This window comes from Perca flavescens, chromosome 3 (assembly GCF_004354835.1).
Source record: "Perca flavescens isolate YP-PL-M2 chromosome 3, PFLA_1.0, whole genome shotgun sequence".
NCBI classification, from domain to species: Eukaryota; Metazoa; Chordata; class Actinopteri; order Perciformes; family Percidae; genus Perca; species Perca flavescens.
In genome coordinates, this window is record NC_041333.1 from 12,336,720 (window position 1) to 12,354,170 (window position 17,451).

The following is a 17,451-nucleotide window of genomic DNA, read 5'->3' on the forward strand; positions in this document are numbered from 1 at the left end:
ACCTGTCTGACTTTAGGGTCACTGACCAACCATAAATCAGCACAGTGTGTGTCCACCTGCAGCAGCATCAACACCATTAGCAACAGTGAATCCTTTCAGTCTGCATGGCAACTGAGCATGAGCGTGTTTACTCTGGCCTCTTATCTGATGGTTACACTAAATGCTCAGTGATCCAGATGGAGAGCTTTTTTATTTTTTAGTGGAGAAAAAACCCTCTCTGTTGCCTGGAACTGTTTTGAATGCTGTAGCATTTTATCATTATTCCTCATTAGTAATGCCCTATGGTTTTAAATGTCTGCAAAAATTCAAAATCATCGAACTGTAGTCAGCCATGCCACAAAACTAACAGATGTATCATTTACAAGTAAATGCCCAAAATGGATTCACATGGCTGAAGCTTATTCAACTGCTGGTTACCTTTTATACCAACTGTAATGTCTTCTTAGATAATTACATTCTGTTTCTCTGGTTATAATTTATCAGTTAAAGGTCAAGAGCGTTATTTGCCAAACAAACTGAACCCTGCATTGTGTGGGCCAGCGCTTACTCTTCTGGTTGCTTAGTCACTTTGATATGCATGTGAATGTCAAATAAAAAAAAAAAAAAAAAAAAAAAAACTGAGCCCTAATAGGCAGCCATTACTGCGAGTGAGAAGCCTTTGTGTAAACCTGAGGTCTAATCACTTATTCAATCACCAAGCATTGCGTCTCTGCTCCCCTCCATCCGCCACCACAGCTCCCTCTGAAAAGCAGCTGATTTTCTGTTTCAGAAACCATGGATACACTTGAATAAAATACATATTTCTGCCCATAGCCGGGGGCCTAATTGGTTGTCTGAAGCACTAACAAGGTTCTCTTGGTGGCTGTAATTAAATTAAAACCCATTGTCATGTTAACTAGGTAATTAAGTGAGCCACAGATGATCTCTGAAGAACTTTCTTTTTTTCCTCTTATCGATGACAACAACTTCATACAAAAAGCAGTGGAAGGATACGAAATCTGAAATCCACTGGGGATTGTGACACAGAAGGCTGCAGTTTCTCCTAACTACATAATCAGCGGGATGTTGAAAAGATAACAGGAACGTGCCTAAAAGTAGAAACTGCCATTTAGCTCTTGTGAAACTCATCTCCTAGAACAAGTAGCAAGTAACAAGTAGATGGCAACGTGTTTAGCTCTTGTGAAACTCATCTCCTAACCGTCAACACGGAGGACAGTCTGGCACCGAGGCAGAATGTGTAGAGCGTGGATCAGACTTTTCCTCTGTCACACGAACAAGGAGAAGCACCAAAAATGGATGCTTTAGCTTGTAATAAGCTGGAGTGCTGCTTTATGTGCTCACTAAAACATCTATTTTAAGGCACAATTTCAAGCCATCGCACATTGCTATCTATTTACAGTGGCAGCATTTTAAAAGACAATGCTTCTTTATCCATACAAGAAGAAAACAATGATATGAATTCCTAAGTAAGCCCCAGCTGGATTCATATCTTTTTTTAAGAAGTAGAGGCTTCTCTACTGCATGCTTTTACTGTTTAAATATGCTCTGCACTTCACAGTCAAGATCCATCAAAGAAACAATGAGGAAGTGTACATTCATAAAGCTCCAATAATGTTTTGTAATGGAACATTAGACCGTAATGAACAACCAAAAATGGTTCTTTATGGCGCTGCTAAAGTGCCATGAACCAGAGCAACACAGATCCTGCCATGTGCTATTTTACTACTAAATCTGCAGACTGCACTCACAGAAAGAACCATTACGGATTTGAAATTGTTCCTCCAGAATGTAGAAGAGTCTATAATGCACAATTTTGTGCTATTCTAAAGAGTAATCTCCTAGAGTATGTATAGGGCAACTATTATCCTGCCTCTGGAGAAGTGGCTGGCCTTTCACCTTGCACCTGCTGGTGTCTGGCACCACACGCCTCACACATCCCATCTCTGCATCTGGAAGACACCAGATGTTCTTGAATAATTTCTCATACAGGTTAAAGTTCTTCCCTTTTTGCTGCTGAACCTCAACTTGCTCAGCATTTCTTCCAGATCAGACGTGTCAAGACACATGCACACGATTTCTGCTCAGATATTTCTAACTTTGAAACCTCCGCTGCAGTGAGGGCACGTGATAATGAGTGTGTGTGTGTGTGTGTGTGTGTGTGTGGGGTATCTGTCTCAAATGCATCACAATGTCCCAAAAGCAGATGGCTGTCTAGCAGGGCAACAATTCTTTCTCTGAATCGCTGAATAATACATGCATATCTCTCTGTGATCCAGTGAATTCGATAGCCTATAGAAAAAGATTTCTCTCAACGTAAACCATTTTGCTAGAGGCCGTTCTTTCCTCCGGTCCAGTCTCCCATAAATAATTTGCCTTCAACCTTCACATGCATAAAAATTGCAACTTGTTGGTTATGAGAGAGAACAGTGAGGATGCACTTTGAATGCCAATGCGGCGATGAATAAACAATGGCTCACTGCTCAGAGAGCAATGCAGAGCTGCCAGGAGCCATTGCTTTGAGTCCACAGGCTCTGTTAATGGTTTTTCGCCACAGACCAAGCCTTTCAGTCAGCTGTGAATGGGAGGCTGTTTTGATCTGGGGTGGTGAGGGAGACTTTAATAATTCCTAACAAAGCAACAATTCCCAAAGCACTTTGGACAACCCTGGATGATTCCTTCCAATTATTGTCCAGCCACTCAAACACACTCTAAACCATTATTGCATGGACTTTTTATTTTTATAGCAATAAGCCAATGGTATATAAAAAGTAACCTCATACTTGCTTTCAAAGCATGTCATCTACAGTCGATGTCACTGTATTCTAGGGATAAGAGGGATCTCTCACACTAATGTAAATGTTTACACATCAAATCCAGGTAGTTCTCAGATTAACCTCCACTGAAAATTCAAAAGCAATACAAACAATCAAATAGTCAGGATACTTTGCAATTTCAATTTTGAGATATGAGGTGTCTGAGAAGCAAATCAAAGTCTTTGATCTCCCCAGAATGCAATTGGAGCTATGTCATTTGTGCAGTGCTACAGTGCCACCTGGTGGTGAGCAGACGCCACTGTGAGACTCCATGCACTCTTAACATAGATCGTAGCACCCAACCGGGAGGTCAGTTGGCAAGATGATAAACGGGAACTAAATTTTTTATTTTATATATATACACACACACACACACACACACACACACACACACACACACACACACACACACACACACACACACACACACACACACACACACACACACACACACACACACACACACACACACACACACACACACACACACACACACACACACACACACACACACACACACACACACACACACACACCTTGGGGTGTGGAGTTATCAGACCTAGCCTGCTCCTCATTTCTGCCTGATGCCTGCAGCTTGAGGCTACATTAGCCCCTTCTAGCCTAACCTCAATCTTCGCCCCAAATGTTGACAGTTGAGTTGCATTCTGGGTAATGTAGGCGCCATGTTTTGACCAGGAAGAAGAATGTGTCAAATTACACACACAAAAAAAGATGATTGGTAGCGATATCTCTGGTTCTGCTGCAACGATCTTATTTTTTAACTGTCCATTGTGAGTCTGAAAGTGTTATTTAGGAACATTATTAAATCAGTGAAGTACTCTATTAAGGGGTTATAAGCCAAAAAGGTTGGAAACTACTGCTCTAACATGTACATCTCACATTCTCCCCTCCAAAATATACCCGCAAAACAAGAGTTCAACGAACTATATAATCATTGACAATATATCTTTATTTTCTTTTTTAAAGACTCTCACTAAAATAACAAATTCAACATGTCTTAACAGAATATCCCCATCTAGGTGTTTGGATTTGAAACAGCCTCTTTAATGACTCAAAACAACATCATATTTTATGTAAAACACCACATTGTTAAAAGTTCCCTAAAAGAGGAAAGAAAAGTTCATTTTTGTGACAAAACCACAATGCCATACAAAATACACTTTTTCACTGAGCTGAATGAGCTAATTTGCATTTACTGTATGTGTAGCATATTTCGCCATGGTAGCTTTGACCGTAACAGAAATCGCAGCACTCATTGTTATTTTAAGATTGCATTATAAATGATAAAGAAAAAAAAAAAAAAAGTAAAAAGTTAGAAACCATGAGGTCATCTTCCATCTCACCCCACCAAAAGTGCTAATTTATTATTTAACGATGATTCAAAGCAAGCATATAGAAGGAAAAAATACTGTATATCAAGAGGCTTCATGTACATCACGTGGAGACAGTGTGTTTCATACACAGTTATCCTCAAAAGTGCTTGTTAAGGTCTGAGCAGACTAGAATAGAAAACAAAATGTACAGTACATTGGCCACATGTTAGCGGTGTTTGTTATTTATACAAATATAATACATTTAAAATTAATTATTTTATACACCTTCCTATACTGAAATCATATCAATAAAACCGATAACTCTAGCTTGGCATCTCATGTTGTTTTAACATTAAATAAAATATATAAGCCATCGCTTTCTCAAAACATGCCTCTCTAAGTGTTACTTTCAAATACATTTTTAAAACAATATCTGCATATGATTCACTTGTTCCCTTTGAGCTCCCTCAAAAGCCGTTGCAAAATATGAAACTACCAGTGACGGCGACAGTATGAGCAGTAGCCTCACTTTGCACTTTTTAGCAGCTCCAGACGGTTAAAATAAACACGCTTTCAACACAGTCTTTCAACAGTCTGCCAGTCTGGCAGAGGATAAAGTGCTGTTCTCCTTTGGCCCCAATGTGGAATCGGATAAAACCAGTGGTCAGAATCAGTCGTAGACCCCGGCTTCTGATCTCAGTGCAGCGTGATAAAAAGCTTCCTGACCCAGCGCCTTGGCCAGCAGTCTCTGCCCGCGGGGAGACATGCAGCCCTGGCCAGCCGTATATCCGGCCGCGGCTTTACCGGATCTTGTAGCTTTAGGTCTGGGCGCTGCGTAATACCCCTCATTGTGGTCATATTGTGTGGGCCTGACTTTAGTGCTCTGAGTCCTTCTGTTGGGCTGAGTGGAAAAGGATCCCAGATGTTCAGGATCCAGAGGGGATTTGGCTTGGTAACGATAGTAGTGACGGTTTTCTCGAGTGCTCTGCGACCTCCCCGGCCTCCTGAGGATGCTGGGTTTCACAGCGCCGGAGTAGCTGTTGACAGCGTTGGTCATCATGAATCGATCCTGGTCGTGACCCTGTGTGGGAGTTCTGTTATTGTGCTCCGTGTTCTTGAGGTTAGAACAGCCCCTTTCTGGAAGCGAGGGGACTTTGCGAAGCGGTGGCTGCCGCGAGGAGCTCTCTTTGATCTGGATCCGCCTGGCCGGTCTCGGCTCCGCACTCGACCGGTGATCGTGCTGCTGCCTGGCGACCTCAGGGTCTGCCTGTTGAGAAGTTGGGGATGAAGCTACCGCAACATTCGGGCTCTCTGTCCTGTTGGCCGAGAGGAGGCAGGCGTTTCCGGGGTCCGACGTGCTTCTTGTGTGCATTATGTCTCGGTTTCTCGCGTCAGTCGGCGAGACGGGGCTCTCGTAAGGAGACACCGCCGGACATGCGTTTTTACGTCTGGAGTGACTCTCCTGCTTGACCGGTTGATATACGACTCTTTCGAAAAGGTCTGCATCTCGAGCCTCGTAAACGACAGTGTCCCTGCTTTCTATGTAAAGCTCCCTGTTCACAGGAGGGATGTGGTGAGGAGAGTAGTTGTAGTAATCCGATTGTCCACTTTCCCTTGTGGAGCGCATGGTGTAAGACTGACTGTGTCGGACACTACTTTGCCGGCAGGGCTCTACATAATAGGCGGAGACATCTACTGGGTTAATTTCAGAGTAGGGGCTGTAACGATAGTCAGCATGTGTGTTCTCAAACTGCTGCCGGACAGGGTGGATGCCGGTCTGAATCAGCCTCTCGTAGGGCACTTCCTGGCTCGACGTCTGCTCAACATAAAACATGGTGTCAGGGGGAAGGACTTCTGCCTCCGCCAGCTCGTAGTGACTAATGTGAGGGGCGTGGAAGGAGCGAGCCCTCCGGATGGCCGGGTGCCCGACCACTCTATCTTCCGACCTCTGCCATTGGCCTGGTTGCCTGTGGCAGCCACTGATAAGGTGCTCATCTCTGTGGCAACGTCTGTATTGAGGTGACAAAGGGTGCCTTAACCCTAAAGTGCTGTATCGACCTTCAGAGGACTGCCTGTACATGCTTTTTCGTCCCAAAAGGTGATGTGGCAGAGCATCGGGCCGAGGGCAGTGAGGTGCAGGCATTCGCCCAGTTAGAATCGGCTGATGATGGCGATGGTGATGGTGATGATGATGATGATGATTGCTGTAGACGTCCTCGACCAGGCCCCGAGGTCGGTCCTCCTCTGGGCTGTAGCGATGGGCTGAGGAGGGCTGTAATGGACGTGGAATGACCTCCTCGATTGAGGCAGGTATGGAGGTCTCCGCCAGAACAGCGCGGAAATTAAATACATTGATAGAGTCGGTGTTCACGTATACGGGAGAAGTTGACGGGCTCTGAGCGGAGCAGACGGGCTGGGTGGGCGTTGAAACCCCAACGCTCTGATAGGTTGGTTCTGCTTGTGAGGAGTCTACGAACTCTTCTTCCTCCCCGCGGTCCCTCCTCTCTGCGCTGCCTCCATCCAAGCTCCCTGACCCGAGCGGGCTGACATTAGGTGTGAAATTGCCCGCGCTTTCCTGTCCGTCAGTGACCTGCGACGGCTCCGAGCCGGGCTGCATGGCTCGGAAATGAACGGGATGAGGGCAGCGGTGGCTCTTCAGAGGGCTGTGAGCTGACGTCTGCCACTGGGAAGCAGGGGAGACGTGAGGGCCGCGGCACTCCTGGGGGTACACTTTCAGATCGAGAACAGAGGGCCGGGGCGGTCTGTCCTGGGCGTGAGGAGCTTCGGGTCTCTGGAGGGGGTGCGATGGGACGTTGTTTCTTCTCTGGGAGCCGCTGCTGGCCTTCTGGGCAGATTCAGCCAGAGCCAACGCCAGCTTGCGCGCAGCACTCGTCAAGGGAGGGTGAGGAGGGAGAACAGACACTGAACTCATAAGTCTATCTGTTCCTGGGGAGGGATAAGACAAACAACGCTACAGTATGACAGGACAAACAAAGCTATGGTAACACATGATGGGACAAGACACAGAAGCTTTCATAAGAAACTACAGAGTGCATTAATATTTAAATGGATACTAACTATGTACGGTAACTATTATGTATGATGATAATAGAGTGGCACTGACCTGGATCGGGCAGGTTCTGTGCAGACTGACTGAGGTCAGTCAGGGCTGACCCCTGGCTCGCTGTGCTGAGTGGGCTGCAGTGTGGGTAGGGCGCTCTCGGCTCCTTTCCATCTGCCTGTCGAGCTTCACACCTCTCCGCTGGGGGAGAGGAAGAAGGAAGAGGCGGAGGAGAAGAGGAGGATGCGTTCTGAACATCTGCCTGCGTCTTAAACGATTTCTTCCTGAGTTTAGGAGAGAGCGGCTTGGAGGCGACCTTTTTTCCACCTTTACCGAGAGCGGGGCTAATATCTGGAGACTGATAGCCGCGAAAGTTGTTGTTAGGAGAGGAGATGGGCTCTGATTCACTGGAACACCCTGCGCTCTTCCTCCATTTATTTCCATCTTTCTCGTGTTGCAGCCCAGGCGTCGCTGAGGGCGGGCTGCACTGAAAAGACATTGGGTCAAAGTCCAAACTATAGATGCCTGCAGCGGGCGGAAAAAGATCGATATCGTCCTCCTGGTGTGGAGGCGAAATACGTGCCGCGGCGCGGACACGATCGGCACCGTTATGACTCCCGTTCAGTGGGTGGGCTCTGTGGTGGTCTTTACTTCTGGTGCTGCGTACGTCGTCTCGACGGACGGCAGAAGCGGCCTCGCTAGTCGAACGAGGTCTGCGGGAGCGGTAACTCGGGGGTTCTCCTGGGATGGACAAAAGCACATCCATATGTAGACTGAATCTTCTGTAGTCACAGAAATACAGAGAATATAAATCGCTTGTAGTGTGTAAGAAGTTTTTCCATGAAAGATTACCTTCCACATTGTGCAAAGAGGTGAGAGATTCCTCGCTTTTGGTGGAGCGCAATGTGCCGCTATCTCCTCTTCCGCCTGCAAAATGTATTCAGAGCAAATTAGATTCTTTCAATAAAATCATCCTCACGACCTCGTAAAAGAACATTTCAAAGAACACATCAAAGTGTCAGGATTAGTTGAGAAAATGTACGACGTACACGACTGGAGGTACAGGTGTGTTTTGTGTTTGCTGGCTGTGGAACAGCAGAAGTGATCTAACCTGGCAGCGCAATGCTCTTTATCTCATTAGGCTCGCTGGGGTGTCGCTTCAGTTTACGTTTGGACACAGAGTGGGACTTGCCCAGGTGGAAAAAGGAGAGCCAATTCCCCACAGGAGACTTCTTAGCCTTAACAGGAGGCCGCTTCCCGCTACAACACAAGAAACAAATCATCATCAACACTCGCTGTTTCGTCTAACCAAAGCGCCAGTTAACTCACACAAGCAGAAATAAATAAAAAACTACAACAACAAAACATTCAGGCTGCTACTAATTTTTTTTTATATATATATATATATATATATATATATATATATATATATATATATCTAAAATATAATATTATATATTTATTATAATATTTTTTATATTTTATATATCTGATCATTTGTTTAGTGCGGAACATTTCAGAATATTGTTAAAAACAAACAAAAAGGCCCCAAAACAAAAGGTAACATCTTTAAAGGTCCAATGTGTGGGAATTTCTCCCATCTAGCGTTGAGCTCATATATCGCAATCAACTCTCTCGCACCTCGCAGTTCAAAGTACGTGTTACAGCTACGGTAGCCTTCACGCTTCAAAAAGCCGGTCTCTTGCTCTTTTCAATATCCTTTTCTTTTTCTGGGTGAAGAAGACTCCTGTTCCTGAAATTTGGATTTTGAATACGTGTGGTCCTCCATGTTTCCTTCTTCAAACTTGCCGGGGCCGGGAAGCTACGATACCCATTAGCAGCATTAGCAGCACTTGTGAGTTTATCATGTGACAGCGAAAACGCGAAAGGCGGAGCAGTATGTCCTGTATGTCCCTTACCGGCTAACGTATTATAAGATGCCGCATGAATATGGAGCGTCTACCCCAGTTCATGCGAACGCAAATGTAAAATTTCAAGCCAAAAGGAATATTTGGAATTGATGGTGGAGGTAAATATTCATGAAAAAGGACAAGTTTGTGAACGGGCAACACAGATTTTGATAATGAACAACTAAACACGTTACACACTGGACCTTTTAAATGTTGTAAATTGCTTTGTCTGACCAACCGTCAAAGACACAAAGCTGTTTAATTTTCATTGAAGCAGCACATCCTCACAACACAGTTGAATAGCTGTAACCAACACATTTTTGGTTATGTTTTGTTGGGTATGTGTATTTGCTTAGCCAATGACAAAGGATTAATAAACTCCAATGTTTTCTTTAACTTTTCCGCAGATCTACTAATTGATTTATTGAGTGAGTTCAAGCACTACAAAATAAGCCTAATTACACGCACCACAGTAAACAAAGCATTATTGTTGAACAACTCAAATCACAAACGGTGACATGTTTGCTCATGCTCATGAAGCAGAAGAATTCGTTCAATCGACACAGAGGAAAGAAGTGATCAGGCGGATCGTTGAACTACCTCTCCATCGGGAGCTCGATGACTGTGTGGAACTTGCCGAGCAGAGCTCCGGGTCCCTCCCCGACCTCGATGTAGTCGCTGTGGGTGAGGCAGGGGGAGGTGGCCGGGGAGCTCAGCTGTGCCTGAGTGCGAGCCTGGGCCTCCTCCAGAGACAGCAACTTTGTGGACGGGGAGCAGACCAGCAGGGATTTGGGTCTGGATAAGGTGTTGTTACCTGAAAATAAGGTGTTTAAGAGGGTGCAACCCGGATTTTCCACCAGGCGCGTCATGTGCTGCGTTCCGACTGCGCCGCAGTTTTGTTCCGTCCTCCGCCACACGCCGTACCACACCGGGAGCGCCCCAGAAGTGGAGCGTCTTGCCTGCCTGACTTGCAGATTATATAGTCTCTACAAGTACTTAATGGAACAATCACGTGTTTATTAAGCTAGTATCTACCTTTTACTCCAGGCACTCCTACTGTTAAACTCCATGCCTTCTCTTTTCTCTTTTCTGATAAAAAAGATCGGTAACCCTTTACTTTGAGTTTTCTACATAAGAGTGACATGACACTGTCATGAATACATGACACTCACATGACACTGTCATGACACATGAACCCTAACCATAACCATATCATGTGTCATGACAAAACCGAATGACACTTACTAAAAAAAGAATTATATCATAAACGTTTATGACTTGTTCATAATGTTTTATAATGTTTTATGACACGTTCATGACAGTGTCATGTCACTCTTATGTAGAAAACTTAAAGTAAAGTGTAACCGAAAGGGTAAGATCTGTGATGTCGTATTATGTTTTTCCACCTCCAAGATTAATCTCTCGTCGTCCATGGTGTTGTAGAGGAGACATATACCATATTGGGTGGACTCTAAACGGTTTCACTTCCTGCCCGGCTATCTGAACGCTCGCGTGAAAACAGACCTGGCGCGTATCTTTAGCGGAGAGCCGCTTCACGCACGCCTCTGGGACGCTATGGAACGCCAACGAGGTCAAAAATACGTGCATATTCCGCGGCTGGTGGAATATCAAGCATTGACTTGAAGGGCAGTGATTGCTTGCGGGGGGGCCGCGGTGCCTCCGGAACGCAGTGCTGCAAATTAGGTGTTAGCGATGCATTAAACCTCAGAACAGGTGCCACATGTCATTTTAAGTTTCTATCGTGACCTACCTGTGCTTTCACGTATGACGGCATTGAGTTTAGCGCTGAAAAGAGCCTCGGTGTTGTTGAGGATGAACTCCACCACCACCGACTGGATGCGCACCTCCATGAACGCTGCTGTGCCGCTAAAACAGGCCGACTCGATCTGTCTGGACCTGAAACAAAGTTACAGAACAGCACAACCTATTTCACAGCTCTGGACCTCCGAGACATGCCCCAGTTCACTGCCACAGAAACGGGAGAAGAAAACGGCAATGTTGGCGCTATGGGCGCCAACGTAACGGTTTTCGTGTAGCCGTACATCTGGAATAGTAGTTCAAAGAGTCACCTGAGGAGGTTAGGCGCCCACACGATAGCCAGGTTTTTAGTGTGCATGTTAGTGATGGGGCTGAAGGTGGCCAGGTGGGACAGGTGTCTCATGAGGTACTCCAGAGTCCTGTAGGTAAAGAAAGGGATTTCATTTACATTTAAAAAGAGTTCCTTACTTAAAGGAACACGCCGACTTACACCGAATTTAGCTTATTCACCGTAACCCCCAGAGTAAGACAAGTCGATACATACCCTTCTCATCTCCGTGCGTGCTGTAACGCTGCCTGACGGTTCCAGCATTAGCTTAGCCTAGCACAGATCCTGCAGGTAACTGGTTCCAACTAGCCTACTGCTCCCAATTGTGACAAAAGTGACAAAATAACACCAACATGTTCCTATTTACATGTTGTGATTTGTAGAGTCACAGCCAGGCACGGATTAATGGACAGGCTTTTGAGGCTGCAGCCTAGGGGCCCCACCTGTGCAGGGGCCCCGGATTAGCCAGACAATTAATTATTATTTTGAATTTACTTCAACAATATGTAGCCTACATGTTGTGCTGCTGTTTCATTATTGTTGTTAATAACAGTGTTATGTGCTGCTGCTGCTGTTTTTATTATTTTTATTTTATTCACAGTTTAGTATATTGCACAGTGGTTTGTGTCTCAGTAATGATCAGTGGTGGAATGTAACTAAGTACATGTACTCTAGTACTGTACTTGAGTCCAAATGTTGAGGTACTTGAGTCTTTTCATGCCACTTTCTACTTCTACTCCGCTACATTTCAGAGAGAAATATTGTACTTTTTACTCCACTACATTGATCTGGTACAGCTTTAGTTACTAGTTACGTTAGTTAATCCACTACATTCATCAGTTACAGCTTTAGTTACTACTTACTTTAGTTACTCCACTACATTCATCTGTTACAGCTTTAGTTACTAGTTACTTTACACATTAAGATTTCTGCACACAAAACACATGTAATTTATAAAATGTGATGTTTGATTCTAAACTAAACTAGCCAACAATATAACGGCCTACAAGTCAGCTGAGATGAATAGACCATTAAACACTAGTTGATTGACAGTACTGTTTGGTTTGTTTAAAAAATATGAGGATTTTTCGACATTCAGTACTAAAACTTTTAATATTTCAAGCACATTTTCCTGATGATACTTACATACTTTTACTTAAGTAACATTTTCAATGCAGGACAGTATGGTATTAGTACTTTTACTGAAGTAAAAGATCTGAATACTTCTTCCACCACTGGTAGTGATGTTGTGATTTTGCCTGAGTAAAGCTGGGTGTTCTGCACTGCTGCAGATGCTGTAGCCTACCTGTTGGTTTAGAAAGCTAAAAGTGATTACCAGCTTGCTGTTGAACTGTGAATCCAGGGAATTCTGCTGCTTTGCTGTTTAGTTACATTTTCATTGAAATTGTTTTGGTGCTGTGGTGGCAGAGGATAATATCTGGTATTCTTTCCACTTACATCTCTGTTGATGTTAGTTTTATGATGTAGTTTACTCATTTTACCTATGTGGTGTGGTGGTTGTGTGTGTGTGTGTGTGTGTGTGTGTGTGTGTGTGTGTGTGTGTGTGTGTGTGTGTGTGTGTGTGTGTGTGTGTGTGTGTCAGTTAAAATTATTATTATTATTATTATTATTATTATTTGCATGTGGATGTATGGCACTGAATACATTTTTCCAGTAAAGCACAATGATTAAGGGGGGGGCCTCACACAAAGAGCAGCCTAGGGGCCCCTGACCACCTTAATCCACTCCTGATCACAGCGTGTACAAAAAACAAGGTAACATGAGACACAGCCATCTTCTAACAGTAAACAAACCGGGAACTATATTCTCAGACAGGCTTGCTGCGAGCATATCACTTCGCCCAAGTACTATATTCTTCCGCCTGAGAATATAGTTCCCGGTTTGTTTACAGTTAGAAGATGGCTGTGTCTCATGTTACGTTGTTTTTTGTACACGCTGTGACTCTATAAATCACAACATGTAAATAGGAACATGTTGGTGTTATTTTGTCACTTATTCGGAGCAGTAGGATTACTGGAACCATTCACCTGCACGTTCTGTGCTGGCCTGATGCCGCTGGAGCCGTCAGACAGCGTTACACGGAGATGAGAAGGGTATGTATCGACTTGTCTTACTCTGGGGGTTACGGTGAATAAGCTAAATTCCCAATAAGTCGTGTTCCTTTAAAATAGGGCAATCCTGAGTCACAGGAGAGGGTCGTATGTGGTTGCCATACTTTTTTCATGTGAAGGACCCTTAAACTGACACAAATTAGACCACGGAACCCTATTTGATAAGATTTTGTCCCAGGGTCCCCCATCTGATAGGAAAGCATATGAAACACATGACCCAAATAGTTATACATTCTGTCATTGTGTTACTTTTGAACTGAATTATAGTGAAAATAAATGATTCCCCCTCAAGGACCCATGGGGGTCCCCAGACCCTACTTTGGGAACCACTGAGGTCATTTATCACTGTTATCCTCCTGGGTTTCACGTGTCAGAGCAGGATGTTATATGTGGTTGAAAGAAAGGTGTTTGGTGGCACATTATCTTCAACACACAATTAGAAGTAGCATCACGGCACTCACAGTTGGTTTCGATGCAAGAAATCAAACAATGCCACTTCAGGCCACCAGGGCGCAACAGTGAGCTTTAAACCTGACCTGTAATGTGGAGGAGGCAGCTGCTGGATGACGTTGTGGATTTTGACAAGCCTCTCCTCATCTGTGGCTGCAGACACGGCCTCCTGTGAAAACAGAGGATAAAGCGCACATAACCGAGAGGCTGATAATCACAGCAGAGGGAGCTGCCTTTACAGTCCCACTCTCTTTTTCCCTTTTTATCAGAGCAGCCGGTGTTTTGGCTCACTTAATCTGCTATTCTGTTTTATGGGCACATCCCCTGCTGTTCCTAGAAAGCTCAGCTCAATGCAATGACCCCATTTTCGAATGGCACTTCAAACTGAGCTGAAACTGTTAGATTGTTTCTCCAGTTCTTTGATCATCACTGAGTAACAGGATGTGTGTCCTCTGCAGCTTTTTCTCCACTATGCCAGTTTCCATTCCCATCTCTATCCCCAGCATAAGTCCCTGCCCCAGTTCCAGTGCTCTGCTCCTTACTGAGAATCTGTCGTAGAGCTGGTAGGTGAGCAGAGGGTTGGGCAGCTCTCGGAAGTACAGCTTGCAGAGTGAGCCCACTGAGTGGATATCCTGTCTGAAGACTTCCCTGGTCAGGTCGGGGATCTGTTCGGAGTCAAACTCGTGCCTAGACGGAGACATAAAGGAGAAGACGATATAGAACAGCGTGGGAGTCATCCTACTTGCCCATCTGTCGGTACAAAAACACAAAAGCAAGGAGGACATTTGAACACGAGAAGCTACTTTTGACGAGGCAATTTGCTTGGTGAACAAATTATTTATTTTTCAAATTGTAATATCTTCGTAAATTCTCCGGCTTACTTCCATACTAAACGAACATACTGATGAAACTAAAGAATACAATCAATTGAATAGTGAGGTGGATGCAGGTAAACAAGACAGTCCTTAACGGGTATGAACTGTGAGAAACAACAAGAATTCACCACATAAAGTATTTATCATTTCTTAAAGTGCTCATATTATGCTTTTTGGCTTTTTCCCCTTTCCTATTTTGTGTTATATATTTTTTTAATGCACGTTATAGGTTTACAAAGTGAAAAAGCCCAAAGTCCTCCCCAAAGAGACTTACCATCTTCCAACAGAAAACACTGTTCACAAACTGCTCCAAACAGCTCTATTGTAGTCCAGCCTTTACTTCCGTGATGAACGTGCGTCACTTTGTTATAATGCTCGCCTAGCTGCTAGCGTGGCACGCCCTCATACTCTGCTTCTGACTGGCTAGTAGTCCTTACCTAGCTACAGCGCCAGTGCGACTCCCAACAAAGATGGAACAGAAGTGTGATGCTTCACTCTGTAGCTAAAACAGAGAGCTCAACACATAGGGTGAAAAGAGGAGCTGCAGCAATGTGCAGTACAACAAAAATATGGTGTTTTTTGAAAATGAACCATGTAAACCTATTCTGATATAACCTCTAAATACAATTATGAACCTGAAAATGAGCATACTATGAGCACTTTAAGACATCTAGGTGTGGCAACAGTCAAGTTTTTCATGTGAGAAAAATTCCCTTTCCACTGGCTGTCAATGAGATTATGAGCCTCTCGATAAATCTACTGATGAGTTTGTTTCATGAACTCCTCGGAGCAAACAGAATAGATGATGAAATCTTTACAGCCATTCAGAGCTGTGCAGCTCAAATCAAATTGTATATGATGGATTTCAGAGGAAGCTGCTCACTTGGAGAACAGCATCCATCAAGTTGATAATAGGCTTAGTTACAGCTATTGTATTAATACTTTCTGTATATGTAGGTTACATTTCTAATCTATATCATGAACAAAATGGGTACAAACCTCAGTTTCTGGATATTGGAGGAGATCCCAGACAGCCTATAGATTCCGTCCACGACTCCATTTTTCTCTATGAAGTCAGCACAGCTCTTAACAACCTGCGGGACTACAGGAGGCAGTAGAGGGTCACGAGAGGCTGAACCATGAACAAGATGTAGTGCTCTGTGATCACGGCGCTGTCATTGATTTAGGATGTTTTAGAGAGGAGTGTTCCTCTCTCTATGCATTTGCAACGTGTCATGATACAACAACATATGTGTAATCTCTATTACTATTTCAATTCTACTCAAATCATGTTTAGGAAACAAATATCAATTACGGTTGCAAGATAAATCTGAAGATGATTAATTGCATAGAAAAAAACACAAAAAAAACCATTTCTTCAACACACAATAATATTTTTAGAATACTGCCTGAGTTGACCTTTTCAGGATTGTAACAATTACCCAAAATCTAATTTGATTACAGCTCATAATTGAGCCACAAAAAACAGCCAGGATTTTACAAATAAGTCATCTTGTTATCATCTTGTGCACACAAATTGTGAAAATATCTCTGGGCTTCCAGGGGCTTAAAATATTATAATTTAATTATAAATTCATGAGTCTAGAAAATACTGGAATTACCCTATAAAATATCCAAGTTCTCTTTAATTGTAGACCATAAACTCCAGAAGAAATGCAGATGACATGACTACCTCAATGCTAGCTACAGTCCCGCCTAGACATATACAACCTGAGACAATATGTGGAGGTACCCATGCAGCTTTAATCCAATGAACTGTATACATTGACATGACATAAATGGTTGAAATTAATGGAAGATTTGCCTTCATCATCCCACAGGTTTGAAAAAAAAACAGAACTAAAGACACACATTTTGGCAAAACAAGAATCTATGCAAAAGCTCATCCGGCTGGCAGGATATTCACACCACCAACTCAATTCACATCAAACATCACAGCAATGTATGACAAATCCCAGATACAGGCAGCAGATTCACTGGGTAATCAGGGATTACCCAGTGAATCTGGGTATTTACGGGGTGTTTGAAATGTGAAACATTTCCGTGTGAACTGCCAGCAGGTAAGAATTACACAATGGAAAATAGGGGGGGAGAGCAGAGGTTGTAGTAATAATTTACCCTCATGTCCCGAGTTGTGGAGATGTTCCCCCAGGTCACAGCCAAACACTCTCTCTCTGAGGATGCCGCGCTGCCGCAGCTTCTGAGGCGGTGGTCGAGACTTCATAAAAGTCCTTAGGAACGTTACCAGCTTCCCGTGCTTCTTACACACTGATTGAGATGACACACAGACACACACATATAACAGACACTTAAAATCAATCAGTCTCACATCCTGGGAGCAGGTCTAGAATGAATCATAAGCAGAAGGACGGGCACACACTGAAGAGTACCTGGCTTCGGCACCGAGCTTTGAACACTGGGGGGAATCTTGTCATTTATCAGCTCAACACAGTCGCAGGGGAAGAAACCAACCTGAAGGTAGAGAGAAGAAGATGCACAGGGAAAAGATGAGAGACAGAGCTGGTGATTGCACTTGCAAGTTTAAAAGGACCAGTGGGGGGTGTTTAGTGCTGTGGCAGACTGTAGTGGGCTAAAGGTGGAGAAATAGGTCAGTGAGCATGAGGGTACAAGCCGCTTCAGGCTGTAAAAAGATGGTTTGCATTCTTATTGTGCAGAAAGTCTCAGGCTGTCACTCAACAGCAATAACAAACTAGCTTCTTTTTGCTATTGTGATTTAAAAAATAATAA

The 17,451-nt window shown here is 44.0% G+C and overlaps 1 protein-coding gene across 1 annotated transcript in view; it reads right to left on the reverse strand.

Moving 5' to 3' along the window:
* Positions 1-3,765: 3,765 nt before the first annotated feature.
* arhgap32a (Rho GTPase activating protein 32a) overlaps positions 3,766-17,451 on the reverse strand; it is a 32,193-nt gene continuing 18,507 nt past the window's right edge. The window contains exons 11-22 of the mRNA XM_028574499.1: positions 17,094-17,175; positions 16,822-16,971; positions 15,682-15,784; positions 14,350-14,494; positions 13,894-13,976; positions 11,209-11,316; positions 10,890-11,035; positions 9,719-9,932; positions 8,320-8,468; positions 8,061-8,135; positions 7,272-7,949; positions 3,766-7,093 (exon numbers count right to left, since the gene is read on the reverse strand). Coding sequence (XP_028430300.1) covers positions 4,818-7,093; positions 7,272-7,949; positions 8,061-8,135; positions 8,320-8,468; positions 9,719-9,932; positions 10,890-11,035; positions 11,209-11,316; positions 13,894-13,976; positions 14,350-14,494; positions 15,682-15,784; positions 16,822-16,971; positions 17,094-17,175 — 4,209 coding nt within the window. The 3' untranslated portion in view covers positions 3,766-4,817. The remainder of the gene's footprint in view (positions 7,094-7,271; positions 7,950-8,060; positions 8,136-8,319; positions 8,469-9,718; positions 9,933-10,889; positions 11,036-11,208; positions 11,317-13,893; positions 13,977-14,349; positions 14,495-15,681; positions 15,785-16,821; positions 16,972-17,093; positions 17,176-17,451) is intronic.